Here is a 16,115-nt window from a genome sequence, read left to right on the forward strand (position 1 = left end):
TGGATTCATGGTTTTCATCACAAACTGACAACAACTAAAACGCCAAAACGCTATTTAACCAAAGTCCAAGATCTGTTATCCTAAATCCAATTGGTTAGTCCATAAATTGTAGTCTTGCAAAGGAATCCTAATCCTTATTCTACATAATAATTTACGACCCTGGTAAGCTAATTGCTACAAGGTCACTCTAGCTTTGATTATAGGTCTTCCATAAATCAGTCTCACTGAGTAAGTCAATCTGTCACAATGCAATACCCGACGCAAATGTACAAGAGACATTACATATCACAAAGGGATGGATAACCACAGTATGATTGATCACTTGGTGGATTATAAAATGAGTACAGGTTTTATGTTTGGTCTGTACAGAACAGAATAGCGTAAAGCGGTCTACCCTATAACTAGCTTACTTGGAAGGTAACCGCCCTCCTAGCTTATGTTTAGTAAATTAGAAAGCGATTCTCAATTGAGGGTTTTGGTAGATCAAGAAAATCATAGGCGCTCTAGGCCGTGGTGGTACCATATTATTACAACAAATTTGAATATAAAAATGGTAACGTTATCTTGATATGCGGTTGTACAACTTTCGTTTGAAAAGATTATAACGCTATCCTGAAGAGTATTATTCCTGACCAGTATACTTAGATGACTGAAAAGCCATTTTCATGGAAATTGTAGTTTGACGCAGTTGTTATGCACAACAATTAGGGTTAGTGTTGTAGAAAGTGTGTTTAACCGAACCGTCTTTAGATAATTACTGAACCAATAGTTGGATGGTAGACCAGTTATTAAACTGTACAGGAAACGACCGAAATCAGCCGCAAAATCCGGTTGACCAATTTGTGTTGTAATAATATAAATGGACAGTAATTTGAGAAATTGAACATAGTTGTACACTTACAAAAGTGCACTTAGCTGGAAGTGTTCACAAAAATAACTTTGATACTGTAATCCTGCTTCGCTTAACACGAAACGCGGATAACTTTGCAAACAAAATAGAAAAATATGATTTCAGACCATTGGACGTACAGAATAATTAGCAGGCTATCACGCAGGAGATAACTTGCAATAAGCGTAGAACATGTGGAACGAACAGATAAAATCAAGCGAAATTCGTAAATTATACTTACGCCCAGGAACTTTGAAGCCAACTTAGGTCATAACCATACCCCAAACATTGTAACGCAGTAGTCAAACTCACTGCGAACAATGCAGTCTACTCAACATTAGAAAATTCAATAAGAATAGAAAAACCACGTACCTACCGTAAATATTACAAAGACCCATTCTAATCTTGAATATACAGACATATAATTCTGACACTACGAGTTCTGGTGGGGAATTTCAGTGATAAACTATTCTGTACAATGAACGGAGCTCCAGATAAAAATGATTTGATTCTCGTTTCGAATAATCTGGGCTATTGTATTGCTGCTGAATTTTCAAGGCTGTGGTCTTGTTACTGAAAGCTTGCTTAGATCAATGATATCGCCCAGTGTGGGTAGTGTAATAGTAGGGTTGCAATACACCTGTTGGATCTGAAAGGTATGAGGAGCTTATAATCCTCAAGTGATACGTGAATTTATTAGCCCTATGGTCCTCAGGCTTATTAGAACCATCAGATATCAACACAAGACCCTAAATATACGTAGATATGGGCAGAAAAATGGGAATAATAGTTTATAAAACCAGAATATTTAACGGGATAAGGACGGAGATGTTGCCAGACATTTGGAGTGTGGATTAATGAGCATAGCAAAGCTTCGTACTTTGTATTTTATTTTGGTAACCTTTGGCATGCGACAATCTCACTACATTTGGTATCGGATCAACATCATGTTGATTCTGATGGGAAAGTGGTGTGGTGATATTGGTTCCTAACCTTATGATCTTTAAAGCCGAGCGTATACTTACTGAAAAGATTGACATTCAACATATAACAATAGAAAGTAATGAATGCAGGAAGATATGTTAGGTATGGCATGTTCCGGCCTTGCAGGCGTGGTCGTTCCGTGTAACTTACTCCTATTCACACTACGTATATCATTCTGTCCTCGGCCTAAATGTGTTCTTCACAAGTGCTCGTAATCTATGCTGAATGTCACCGTAGGATGAGCCAGTATAGATAATTATGTGACTCGCACCTAAGATCTTATAGATTAATTGTTCACACAATGACGAATATAGAATTTTTGGATTAGGTCTGTTATATTAGCAATAATAAATGTACCAATACAGAATTAGACCATAGTTCTACATGCTAATCAACATGTGAAGAGATAATCCACTGACACATATGCCGTTATTCGATCTCTTCTTGAAGCAATCTATTGAAGAAGTTATGGTACTACTAAATGAGAGAGAATCTCAAACAACAAACTCATAGTACGAAGGCGTATAACTTTGAGATGACAATATTTCATGAGCTGAGTCGAACTATTAAGTACGTTTTATCAAATAGTCTATTGTTCTCATATGGCATGGGGAGAATAGTTTCAACCGGATGAGTAGGTCGTCGTTGTAATCATTCCTCCATCCTGTAATCCCTTTTCAGACTTTTCACTAAGCGTTTAGATCTATTTCAGAGAAAGGAATTGGAACGATATGGTGTATTCTCAGATTAGGACGGATTAGGTCTGAAATAATGTTATGACCATCTTAGTGTTCAGCATATATCACTGTCTTCAGACGAATCTTGGGAAAGCGTAGGTTTTAGGTGAGTTTCCTTCACAGTTGCTAATGCTATCCAGGTATCCCACCGAAAAGAAAGTTTTGTCGTATTGCGACATGATGCTGATTGGGTAACTTTGTAGAAGCTTAGGTTGATTAGTTGAGAGTTGACCTCAAACAGCTAGGTATATGTTAAAGCAATGGAGCTCAAGTATTCATTCACTTCCTTATTTCGTATAGGCATTATATTTCCTATTATCGTATACTGAATGTTGAAAAGCTTTGTTTGTTTGAACAGATAACCTCCCGCTTCACTGCGACTCCCACGACCAAAAATAAAGATCTATTCACTACTCGACTGTTTTCTTCCATCAATAGAACAAGAGTTACCCTCAGGCACAAAAACTGCAGCTGAAAAAGCGAGCTGTTCGCTGTGACCTTAGAGTATAAGACATGGTTCGATATTTCCGAAATTCTAAACTGCTACTTTACATCAAATTCACCAGCATCATTAGATGATTTTGGAGCATCTATGAACTCAAGTATCTGACTTTTCTGAACAAAGTACACTTTACAGAAAATTTCGTTTGCACTGATAAGCCTGGTTTTCAACACTTGATTATTCTTGAAGTAACGCATACTAATCTGTATCGTCAAACACACTTTCCATCCCTGTTTTGAAAACACAATGAAGGATCAGCCTCATTCTAAGCTTTTGAGTAGTATTTTAAATCCAATGAATGTGAGGATATTTTGACGTCCAACTCATGGGGGATATTTACGCACCATCTTAAAATAGTAAGGTATATGTTTTCATAACCTAGTGATTTCCTGAGTCTGAGTACTTCCAGGTTTTCGAAGGTGGTCTAACGTCAGTCGGTCCATGATCTCAATCGCAAACTGACAAGCCGAAATTTCTTATATCAAGGCGATAAAAACACAATTTCACGGGTTTATGACTGTAAATTCAGATTAAACTGACTCATAAAACTTTTGAACACAATTAGTAAATTGTGGAGTCTGTAAATGTATATTTACCAGAATTTTGTTATTATGGTCAAATTACAGAAACAAACTTATTGCAAACATCAAATATATGGATGATTAAAGGTCCAGAAGCAAACACATAATTTAAAGGATGATAATGAAAGCAGAATTCCTTGATAATAAACCAAACAAACCAGGCAAAGAGAAACCATGTAACGAATATTTCGAAATTCAGCTAAAGGATTGACTTCTACAGTGATGATTTATGATAGATAAAACTATATAATTTTCTCCAATAACACTAATCCGTACCTTTACGGTTGGCAGATATTGCAGCAGTGTGTTGTATCTGATATTTATATGACTGATTCAAGTATTCTTTACTGAGCCTGTTGATGTCTCCCTAAAACTCTCTTATAACCAAAGCCACATATTTGTATTTTATCCATGTGCCAAAGTTTGTTAGAGATATTAGGGGACCAACGTAGTTTCACAAAACTGTCTGTCTTGAAACCAAAACATCTTTTAAATTTATTGATGCAATAACCAAAGCCGATTTGTTTATTACAACTCGTCAGGGTTCACAATGACTAATGCTCATGTTCTATTTATGTAAGATCCATTTCGAAAGTTTTGTGTGTGAAAATACCTCCATGCCTACATTTACAGCTGTTTCTAATTAGTTTCTCTATTCGTACATTTTGTTAGTCTTTTTGAATGCCATTAGAAATGGGTAAGATTTTATTTTATTACAGTTTTTTTTAATTTTTCTTTCGCGTTCACTGAGTTTCCATGTTTTTTCCTGGACTGTATTTATGTTGTTTTAGTTGATACTCAATCTTGGCGGCAGCCATATTGATTGTTCTCTCTTTGGCTGTGTTGCTTGAATTGACTGTGATTTTGCATTTTGATCTTTAATTGAAGCACATTTCCAGAATTGGAAACAATTTGTGTTATAAAGCAACAAAATATTGTCTTTTGAATGGATCTATCCAGAAAGGGTGGAATAACGCTTATCTTTTGGTGCGCTGAATCGATTATTGAGGGAACAATTATTGGTTGAATAACTGAGCGATAATGTTTGTTTAAAACCGTTAATTTCCCAATCACTTTGTTTTTATTTCAATTGGGCAATAGCGCGTGTCCAAACTACCCAAACAGTTATTCTTCAGCCAAACCTTAGTTCAGATCTTACAATTTAGTTCAATTCAGAAATCTGTGTTTTATGAAAATTGACTATGATTTACCAGATCTGATAATAACAATTAATAAATACTTATATTTTGATTGTTTGATTTATGCAATATTGCGTTAAAGTCACACCAAGTATAGAGTTTCGAATCTGACTCATCTCAATCGGATGGGCTTCTTATCCTATTTACTTAGAGTTCGTAAAGGGCAGAATAATATCACATACAAGGTGTAACAGATTAAAAGGAGTACAGAGTATGGATACACTACCTCATAAACTGATTCATGTCGTCAATTGATCAATACACGTTACCTATGCTTAACCTTGACAAAACTCGGTCAACAATTTCATATCTGTTATTCAATTCTATAAGTTAGCTATGATCAGACTTGGTGAGTGATTTGGCTAGAGTTCAATTGTACACCTTGTAGCCTACACTCTCTTTGAACTAACTGTTGGTAAGACACTGAAATAAGATCTTTGTTGGCTTTTGGAAGATAATTTCAGTGTTAGAGCAATAGTGGCTCGAAGAACTACTGTACACCAGTTATTATCCAACAACTGTTTCACTAAATGTTGAGGCTCCTCAATAATGTGGACCTACGGTTACATTGGAAGTTCAGTAATGATACATCGACTGTCCTGATTGATCTTGTGTCTCTATCAAAAACCTATCGGAACAACAAATTTGAACTACAAGATATGTATAATGTGTTTTTAAGGTATCATGATCGTTACAGGTTTTGATCATGATAAATTGGATCCCAGAGGATATCGTGACTGTGCACTATGGTTCTTAATGAACTTCGGACTAATATTAGTCAGTGACTAAAATGTTTCACAGGCTGAATTCGCTCTCAAATATCACCCAATCGATGAAATGATACAAGCTTTACAATAAACTTTAAATATATCGTACTTTTAATTACATTTTTACAATGGATAATTATTCCATTTAAACAAAAAGAAAAACGCAATGAATAATGAACTATCTAGTTTAAGTAAAATATGATTGTGTTTATTGTGAGTTAATTACCACTTTTCTAAGAGAATTAAACTGATTAGGATTGCTTTTATGCCGGCTAATTGATAAGATCATTTGTATAAATGAACAGATACTTGCAACTTTATCAATCTAAATAATAAAAAAAACAGGATATAAGTATTAACTTTAATAAAATGAGCATCTTCGAAGATTTCACAAGAACATGTCATGTCCACTAAGTTTAAATTCTTTAAAGGATAATCTAGGTGCTATATTCCTGTTTCACATTTCTACAGTGGCATTTAGTGTTAATTGGCTGGCCGTTATTGTTTTCAGCTGGCTGACTCTATTGTGTGAATCAGGATCGTGAAATGATACAATCTAAAAAAAGAGCAGTCCTATTTCCATTTTACTGACTTTGAGAAATGAGATTGATTTTTCATATTTCAGAATTAGATATATGCTATCTTTCAATGCCTATCGAATTTTGAGGAAAAATGGGTGGGTCAATTCCTAATTTTGGTTGATTCACTCAAGGCCATTAGTATGATATACTTTTATGCTTATTATTGATGAACATATTAAGTGTTCTGGTTTTCTAGTAATTAATACTTGTTTCTCCAAAGAATAGAGCAGAAAAAGAAATATATGCACTACTCAGTTTCTTAGAAATCGGAATCACGATAGGTCGCATATATTTCACGAAGTAACTTAGTGCGGGTAATAAAGAAGCTTTGATAGCTAATAAAAAACCTACGACTGAAGGACTGATAGGAGAAAATACACAGTTGAGTTGATTAACTTTAATCTTTAGTAGGCCATTATGGTACTAATACAATTTCAGACAGTGGCTAGAAGTAGGATCGGTGGCTTGGCTTTTTGATACTCGTCATTTTAATATATTTTTACATAATGGTGATATGCACATACTATAACACGAACCTAGTACGCAATATCGATTAGAATCTTAAGCTATCTTCTTAAGACATAACATTATCTTCTGCAGATGTCTCAATGTACCGATTTGATCACAAGTTATGTCTATATTTTGACGATGATTAACTATGAGTTTCACAGCATGAATATTAAACAACGCGGAAACATAAACCTTTATCTTTATACCCCGTCGATGAAATTGGTAGTTTTGGACCTATTACATTAGTTGTATTGGAGGCAATAAATACTGAATTCCGGTCTCACTGATAATATTCAACTATGAGATGGAACTTCACCCACGGAACTAGTACCACATAGGATAAAAGTTTCAAGTCGAGTGATAAGACTATACTATTCCGACGACCCTGAGTGGGCAATCAAAATCGAGTAGGCCGATACGTCAATTTCAAAATGCTGTTTCGAATGCCATGTAGCTGAAACTCACAATTTTCATTATATTTTGCACCTCCAAGGCATTGGATGATGTTTTCCTTGTGGAATGAACGCTTAGAATTAGTGTACCTGGGTTAGGACTGATAAGGTTAAAAGTATAAAGGTATGGAGTTAAAGTTTAGAAGTTTCATGGTTTGGAGCCACTGTTAACAGGTGTTAATATTAAGAAGTATTAAGCTCAGGAGTCATAACATTTTGGTTAAGTAGCTAAGGTCTTGGAGCTTCAGGGTTAGGAGTTAGGTTTTGAAAGATGTAGCATTAAGAGTTAGGGTCTATGCTCATAACAGAACTATGATATCCGGTCTAAATTTTCTGGCAATAATAACTCAACTTATGATTTTTAACTCTCAAATTCTTTGTATTTTTGTCGTTTTCCTATATTTAAGATCTCTTTCACAAAAGCCACATACTTATTAATGATTATTGATTGCCTATCTCAAAGCCACTCAAAATTCTCTAAAGATCATCTGTATAGTAAAGTTTTGGATCCCATTGTCAGCTTTTTATTAAATCATAATGCTAGTTAACCAGTCATACACTTCAATTCTATCCAGGGGATAGCTAGGAGCATTGAGCGTAACGTAGACAGTTGATTTCACTACCGATTAGATTCATATTTACAAGATTCATGAAGACCTAATTTTGTTATTTAGACTTTTTATTGCAAGTTAGGGTTCGGAAAAGTGTATCTTGATTGTGATACATAGATATATAACAGGTGGATTTCACCACCATATATGTATTCAAATAAATAGACACAACTAGGAAACATTCTCAAAACGCAAACATTAAAAAATGGGTAGACAAGCCTTTGAAAATATTAAACCGAAATGCTTGTATGTAGCTCCAGCTAATCAGAAGTCTTTTGACAATCAAGTTCTGATAGACTAGGACAGAAAGAACACATCATATTCCATCTAAATGCCAAACAGTAGATAAGAAATTAAAAACAAGACATACTTATAGAGGACGTTAATTCTTCACTTACTCAAGGTCTCATACTCAACTTTCAAAACATTTTGAATTCTGTCCCTGTACATTGTGTGTAACTGACGAGTGAACACTACATCTAAATTCCAACCTCAATCCTGATAGAAACATGTGCCTGGCGATTGTGTTTATATTATGGACGAACTAAACCGATAGAAAAACTTGCATTTACTCGTGAAGTGCATACATGAATATTGCTACATAGCATTTTTGTGTTGAAGCTGTTGTCATTTCGTAATGAGAACGCTAACCATAATGATAAGTCTTGTTAACTAAACACTATATTCGTTTCCTAAGCTATTCTGGTAACACCCAATCTAATTCTACACAGCAACTTGAGCCCGAGAGAAAAGGCGCGAAATATGTGAAAAGCACTTCACTCCGAATGTTACTTCATGTACAGGAAACATGGAGTTTTTATAGTATTTAAGAAGTCCTTGGGTTTTCCCGAAAATTCTGGAATGCTACTAAATATAGTAGCAGTGTAGTAATCAACCAATCCTAACCTCTACATGTAACTTTTCACTTTCGTGATATTTCTAGCAAAACGTCTAGTGAACGCTGATTGGATAAAATGCTTCTTAGTGTTTTCTGAACCTTTCTTGTCTTTTGCGGGAAGTGCTTTGGATCACCTCAACACCTAACCCCTTATAACTCAGACTAAAACAACTATAAAGACTATTCAAAATCAGTTCTAGTCTTTTTAGGGTTCTGGCTAGCAGATGTTCCATAACCATGAGGACGAATTAATGTGTGTTATTTCTGTTTCCACGCAAAGTCAGCTGAAGAACAGTGAGACAAATACATTACATTTTATAACATTATTGTTTTTTCCTTACAAAATGTTTTATTTGCAACAACTATCTTCTGATTGGCTATGAACTGGCTGAAAACTGATAGTGATCGTTCTATTCTGACTCCTCCTGCATAGCGGGTTAAACTATCTGCTTCTAGTTTCAATTCTAAGGTTGTTTTAATCTGAGGTTTGTGTCGTTTCTGATTGTTGTCGATTGCTTTCTTTAATAAACCTAAGTTCATGAATGCGCTTGCTGGATTGTCGATTCAATTTTTCTTTTGTTCTTCTCTTCCACAACTCTCTTCACTTACACTACTCTGAATGTTCACCTAGTACATATAATATCCTATGGCTAAATGTGAACCGCTACACTCCATACTTTACTCTTTCCCTATGGAAAGTGTATGTAGTAATTTCACCAAAGCAGAAAAAATATCAAATTCATAATCTGTATGTATATGTTCGAAATCATTCAGATTTCGTGTGATTTACATTTAACTGTTTCCATTTTTGCATTAATTGTTCTCACAGATGTTTCATCATCTGTCAGGAATTCGACCAACAATCTAAATACCAATATATGTAAGCAAAGATGGATAGTAGCTCGAAGTGAAATCCAGGATGCGCATTTCGTTCTATTCAGGACTCGTCAGCTGAATGTACCTGCATCGCAGAGTTGATGTTCACTCCAGGACTCGAACACGGTGCTATTCGCTTCAAACCCTATTGTGCTATCAGAACACAGTAGCTAAGTGAATAACGTGATAGCGTTTGAAGCGAACAGTATTTCGTTCGAGTCCCAGAGTGAAGAACTATGAGATGTAGGTAAATCCAGCTGACGAGTCACAAATAGGTTGAAACGTGCGCCCTGGATTCCACTGCTAGCCACTATCCATCTTCGTCTAAAAAGCTTCTAACTTAAGGCAATCTCGAGGCAATCCTCATAGTATGCACATATGCCAACAAGAGACTGATCAATTGCAGTCTTAAACAACATTGGGAAGATGTAAATAAACTAAACCAAGTGAATGCAACCAATATATATACACAAATTCTCACCTTAGATTGACCTTCAGTTTTAAACCATCCAAGTATAATATTTGTTTGTTTAAGTGTACAACCATTATTATGTAATTCATTTTGTAATGTAGCTAATAATTTCAGTGAATGAATATATTCTACATTGGCAGTTTGTAAATCAGATAAAATAAGTACTGCAGGATAATACGACTTTGTAATGGATAGATTTGGTACATTATGAATTGGTGAATAACTATTAGGAGTGATACAAAATAGAACAGAATGACAGTTTTGATAGTCAAGATAAAGCCTAGTAGTTGTGGATTCATTCTTACATAAAGTCAGGTCTCCACGGTGAATTCCTCACCTGTAGAGCTTCTATAATCAGTAAAACTTTATATTAAATAATCACTACGACAGCACAACCAGGATTAGCCTTGATTGAACCAACATCGTTGTGAAAACTACAAATCTTGATGTTAGACATGCCGGCTCAGTGGTTTGGGGTTAAACGTTCATGTGCGAGATGAAGGTCTTGGGTTCGAGTCCTGTGTGCGGGATCGTGAGTACGCACAGCCACTGAGGAGTCCCATATAAGGACGAAACGACCGTTCAGCGACTTCAGGTTTTCAATGTTGGTCTAACATTGATCCGTTCATAATGTCAATCTAAACTCAACAATTTACACAAGTCTACATTGATATGAGTAACAATCCAAACATACTTTATTAAGTGTCCATGATCCATTTTTGGTCAGTAAGACAGGGTCATTGGAATGAGATTTCGGAAACAAACTGGTAGAAGTCAGTAATTTTTATTCACACAGTTATATAATATACTCTTATGGGCCAGGGTAATCTTGCACTGGTTTTCAGGAGAACCAGACACCATCCAGACTTTCACGCGGCAACTTAAACAGTACAGCTCAATCCCGTTTAACAGGAGAGCCAGACGCTGTCCAGGCTTAACCCAAGCAGTACAGCTCGATCCCGCCCTATAGGAGAACCAGACACTGTATGGGCTTCAACGCTACAATCCGAACAGTACAGCCCAATCCTGTGCCACAACCACTCAGGTACCAAACACCCTGGTGGACCAAGAAATCAGTAATTGAGATTATACTTAAGGAATGATTTACAAGTCTTTTTCAGTATGATAATATTTCTTCTCCTACTACTGACAACTCACACTCTCCTTTGGTTTTCTCATATAAAGTTGTATTATGATGAATTAAAGCAGATAAAGACTTAGCTGTTCTTTCAAGTGAATAGCTCTTTTATTGCATCAACTTACTGATTGGTATTCCCCAACTGACTTATATCCATGGCCTTGTCTTGATCAGTGAGTATCAGAAAAAATATAGGGAGTAGAAGTCTACATCATATATATCTATTAACCTATAATCAGTGAAATGTGATCTTCATAAGTCGAGAATTCTTTTTTTGTATCTAATTCAGTTTAGATAATTGAGGTCTTAATACCTTACTTACTTACGCCCGATACCCCTCGTCGAGGAGCATAGGCCGCTCACCAGCATTCTCCATCCAACTCTGTCCTGAGCCTTCCTTTACAGTTCTTTCCAGTCGCTATTCATCCTTTTCATATCTGCTTCTATTCCCCGACGTAATATGTTCTTTGGCCTTCCTCTTTACTGCTTCCCTTCTGGATTCCAAGTTAGGGATTGCCTTGTAATGCACATTGGTGATTTCCTTAATGTATTTCCGATCCACTTCCAACGTCTTTTCCTAATTTCCTCTTCAGCTGGAAGCTGGTTTGTCCTCTCTCATAGGACGCTGTTGCTGATAGTATCCGGCCAATGGATGTTGAGTATTTTGCGTAGACAACTGTTTATAAATACTTGTACCTTCTTGACGATGGATGTAGTAGTTCTCCACGTTTCAGCTCCGTACAGTAGGACTGTCTTGACGTTCGTATTAAAGATTCTGACATTGCAATTAGTTGACAGTTGTTTTGAGTTCCATATGTTCTTCAATTGTCTTAATACCTTAGTCCATATATTAGCATACTAAATTCGACTATTCGACAAACATTTAGACTTGCAGAAATAACCGATGATGAATAGATTCTCAGTGACTACAAGATACAGGAAACATGAAAAACTTTTATTATATGACAAAAGTAAGACACTCATCAGCAAGATGTACCTATAATCCTGAGGAATTAAAAACAAGTGTATGATTCGAATCCACGTCACTCTTACCTACAGCCTGAGGCTTTATCATTGAACAAATTGTTTACCTATTGATCTCCTATAGGAGTAAGATACACTGATTGATCACTGATTAGTAAACAATCACCCGTTAGTTTGGTTTATAACTTTGAATGTTCTAAATCTGTCAGTGGTTCAGTGGTTGTCTGAATGACACAGCAGTAACCTTTCTGCAACATTGAGTGATTCAGGTTGTAACTTCATGAAGATATCCGATTCACAACATTTTAGACACACCTTACTAATAAAGAGCATCTTACTCGATAGTTAGGTTCAGCTCTTTCAATCGATTATATTCGACTACCTAATATCTGTATATCGTGTACACGGTGGTGAATCACCTGGACTGTTGACCTTCTTATAAGGTGGTTGAGAAGTACATAAATCAGGAGTGAGCTATAGATATGACCTTTAGATTTACATTAAGCATTTGAACACTACCTTAGTAATAACCCTATTATTCAAATCCTTGATTTCACAGAGTTTACCCTTGACCCACCGTTGAACTCAAGCGTGTCTGTTACAGTTGTGTACACCAATTATCTGATAACAATAAGTGAAGATAGTCACTCACTGAAAACAATGGTGGATGATGGCGCAATTTCGTGAATTGGTTGAAGTCAGACATTAATACCGTTGGATGCCGACTCAGTGCTCAAGAGGTTAAGCGTTTGCGCACAAGACCGATAGATCCTATGTTTGAATCCCGCGGGGTGGGATCGTGGATGCACACTGCCACTGAGGTCTCCCATACGAAGACGAAACGACCGCCCAATGCTTCCAGGTATTTCATGGTGATCTAGCTTCAATGGATCCATGAATTCAACGAATAAATGATTAAATGAATACATTATACGATATACATTAACATACCTTAATAATGCATTGAATACATTTTCATAATATAAATTTCCATATTCATTCATCCATCTACTAGTTGATGAATATTTATAATAATGTAACATATCACTTAATGGATTATCCAAGATGATTGCTTTGAATAAATTCGGACTTTTATTTGCACAGGATACTGCAAGTAGACCACCATTTTCATGACCTTGTAAGATAAGACTAATGAAAGAACAATACAGATATACATTGAACTGTGATTAAACATTGAACATTTGTCATCATTAGATTATTAAGATTAAGGTAAACATTAATTAAGAAGATAGGAAATACATTGAGGAAGTCACCTAATGTGCGTCACGAAGGCCAATCCCTCTCCACACCCTTCGAAAAAGGAAGCGGTGAAGAGAAAGGTCAAAGAACACATTATGGCGGGAAATAGGAGCAGATATGAAAAGGATGAATGTTAAGTGGAAAGAACTGGAAAAGATTGCCCAGGACAGGGTTGGGTGGAGAATACTGATGTATGTAGCCTATGCTCCTCTATGACGGGTAACAGGCGTAAGTAAGTAAGTAAGTAAGCAAACACAAATTGTACATAGGACTAAACATGGGACCTTTTGGTTAATATTGTACTATAACTATGCTTTATCAAGAGGTTAATTAGAGTTGAAAATTCAAATTATTTTATTATTCACATTTATACTGGTTGTTTAAATCTTTTCATTGATGTTTAAGACTGGAATTAATAAGTCTCTTAAGTCACAAGCATTATATTCAGAGCTGACGATTCATTTCTAGCAGTGGAGTCTAGGACGAGCGTTTCTTACCATTTGGGACTCATCAGCTTGATGTTCAACGATATAAAATAGTATTACACTAGACATGATACTCAATATCACCAAGTTTAATCCTGTGTGAAGTAATGAATAAACATAGAAGTATTTTAGGCGAGACTAAAGGACATGGACGACCTTTGAACGAATCTTAAATGACCTTGAGAGATACTAGCCAATCAGAAGACAGTTAATGTGTAGTAAAAATTTATTATACAAAACCAAAGAATTAAAGTGAATACTGTTCTTTTACATGAGTTAAAAACTTATCAAGGTTGGATATAGGTTCAGAAGTTCTAAAATCATATTGCATGCAGTAAATGAATTCATCCATATGGCTCCACAGTAGTCTGCCTCTGGAGCCATGATAGGGTCTCAAAAACTCTTTCAGTCTTGACCACATAGCTTCTATGTTGTTAGTGTGCACCCCAGTAGTAGGGTCAACGAAATGGCGCTTATGTATAAAGACTTCATGCACATACCCCAGTCTACCTAGACACCTGTACGCTCTCCAATCGTCTGTATAAACAGTAGTGCCCGGCAGCACATATTGCTGTATAATCGGTATGATTGTTGGTGCCTGCCGGTTCCTGACTCTTTGGAAGTGTCCTTTCTGCAATGATCTATCATATATTCCAAGGACCTGTGAGGTATATTTATGGAAGAGGTACTTACCCAATCTTCTTTAATACAACGGCCACGGTTGTATTTGCGTTTCCTTACAACCGTTTCGTCTATTTCAACAATGTTCCCCACTCCTTCATACAATTGCTGTGCGCTTGTCAGTTTTGTTGCACAAATATCTCGGCAAAACTCGTACCATTGAACTGCCGAAACTTCGCTTACATCGGCAAAGGTGGCAGCTAGTGTTACCGGTGCTTTTATTATCCAATTCGCAACAAGGAGCATAATTAATCTCAACCTTAATTTTGACCGAGCGAAAAAAGTCCCTGTTCGAGCTAATTTCTTCTTCCAACATGAAGGACATCAAAAGATAATATCATCACGATAGTCTGCACACCGTACAATGGTCATTTGACTACCGCAGTCACAAGTATAGGAGCTTCTTAATAATCCCTTTTCTTGTAGTCGCTCAATTATCACGTCTTCTCGAAAATCCGCTGTAAAGCGATCGTACGTAAGCATCATGTTCCGAAATTACCGCCGTGACCTTGAAAACCCGCGAAAGCTTCTGATTGGCTCGTCCACGTTCTTTAGTCTCGCCGTATTTTAATAATTGAATTGATGAGTCAATTAAAGCTAGACCATCATCGAAAACCTCGAAGAAATGAATAGCAGTTCCGTCCAATCACCGGACCTCTCAGGAGTGGGCACTCACGATCTCGCCCGAGGGATTCGGACCCAGGGCCCTCGATCTCATTCGAGATCGCTTAACCTCTAAACCACTGAGCAGGCACTCAACAGTATTAAAGTCTGACTTCAACCAATTCACGAAATTGCGCCACCGTCCACTATTGTTTTCAGTGAGTTACTGCCTCACAACAGACATGCTTGAAATTCACGATCGAAATATAAACTTGTATTTGATTTGTGGTTATCAGGAGAATCCAGGACATGTGTTTCTCTTCATTTAAACTTCATTAACTGTATGTACCTGGATTCCGAATGTTGATATTCACACTGAGACTTGTACCCAGTACCTTTAGCTTGAAACGCCTAGATTTCTATTGAAACAATTGGTTCAGGATGTAAATATAACAACACAGGCTTAATATTTAAAACAGTTAGTCCCTTTGATAAATTTCAATAATGAAATAAAAAGACGATGGTTATCAGAATTATGTGATATATTTGAGATTGATAGGTCCTGGGCTTGAATCTCGCGAGGTGGGGTCGTGGATGCGCACCGCCACTGAGGAGTCCCACAATAGGACGAAACGGTCTTCCAGTGCTTCCAGGTTTTTTATGGTAGTCTAGCTTCAATTGACTCATGATTTCAACTATGATAATACTGACCAATTAGTTGCATTATAAAATTTCATTAATGGAAAGTTAAAAAAGCCTTACAAGTACTAAACCTGTATATTTGTATGCGGTAATTGGATTAGTTATTACTATAGAAAGATTTAGCTGAGATATTCCAGCTTTCAGATTTTATTATGGAGCAAAATTGACTAGACTTAAGTTCAGGAGTCCAATCTTTAAAAGGG

At 36.3% G+C, this 16,115-nt stretch overlaps 1 protein-coding gene across 1 annotated transcript in view; it reads right to left on the reverse strand.

Annotated features, from left to right (window-relative positions):
* The window catches only part of Smp_210730 (prolyl oligopeptidase (S09 family)), a gene marked incomplete at both ends in the record, with an annotated part of 36,330 nt that overhangs the window by 16,775 nt on the left and 3,440 nt on the right, over nucleotides 1-16,115 (reverse strand). Inside the window, 3 exons of the mRNA XM_018799817.1 lie at nucleotides 5,969-5,984; nucleotides 10,069-10,282; nucleotides 13,133-13,330. Coding sequence (XP_018651569.1) covers nucleotides 5,969-5,984; nucleotides 10,069-10,282; nucleotides 13,133-13,330 — 428 coding nt within the window. The remainder of the gene's footprint in view (nucleotides 1-5,968; nucleotides 5,985-10,068; nucleotides 10,283-13,132; nucleotides 13,331-16,115) is intronic.

The sequence above is a fragment of the Schistosoma mansoni genome, chromosome 3 (genome assembly GCF_000237925.1).
Source record: "Schistosoma mansoni strain Puerto Rico chromosome 3, complete genome".
In the NCBI taxonomy this organism is placed as follows: Eukaryota; Metazoa; Platyhelminthes; class Trematoda; order Strigeidida; family Schistosomatidae; genus Schistosoma; species Schistosoma mansoni.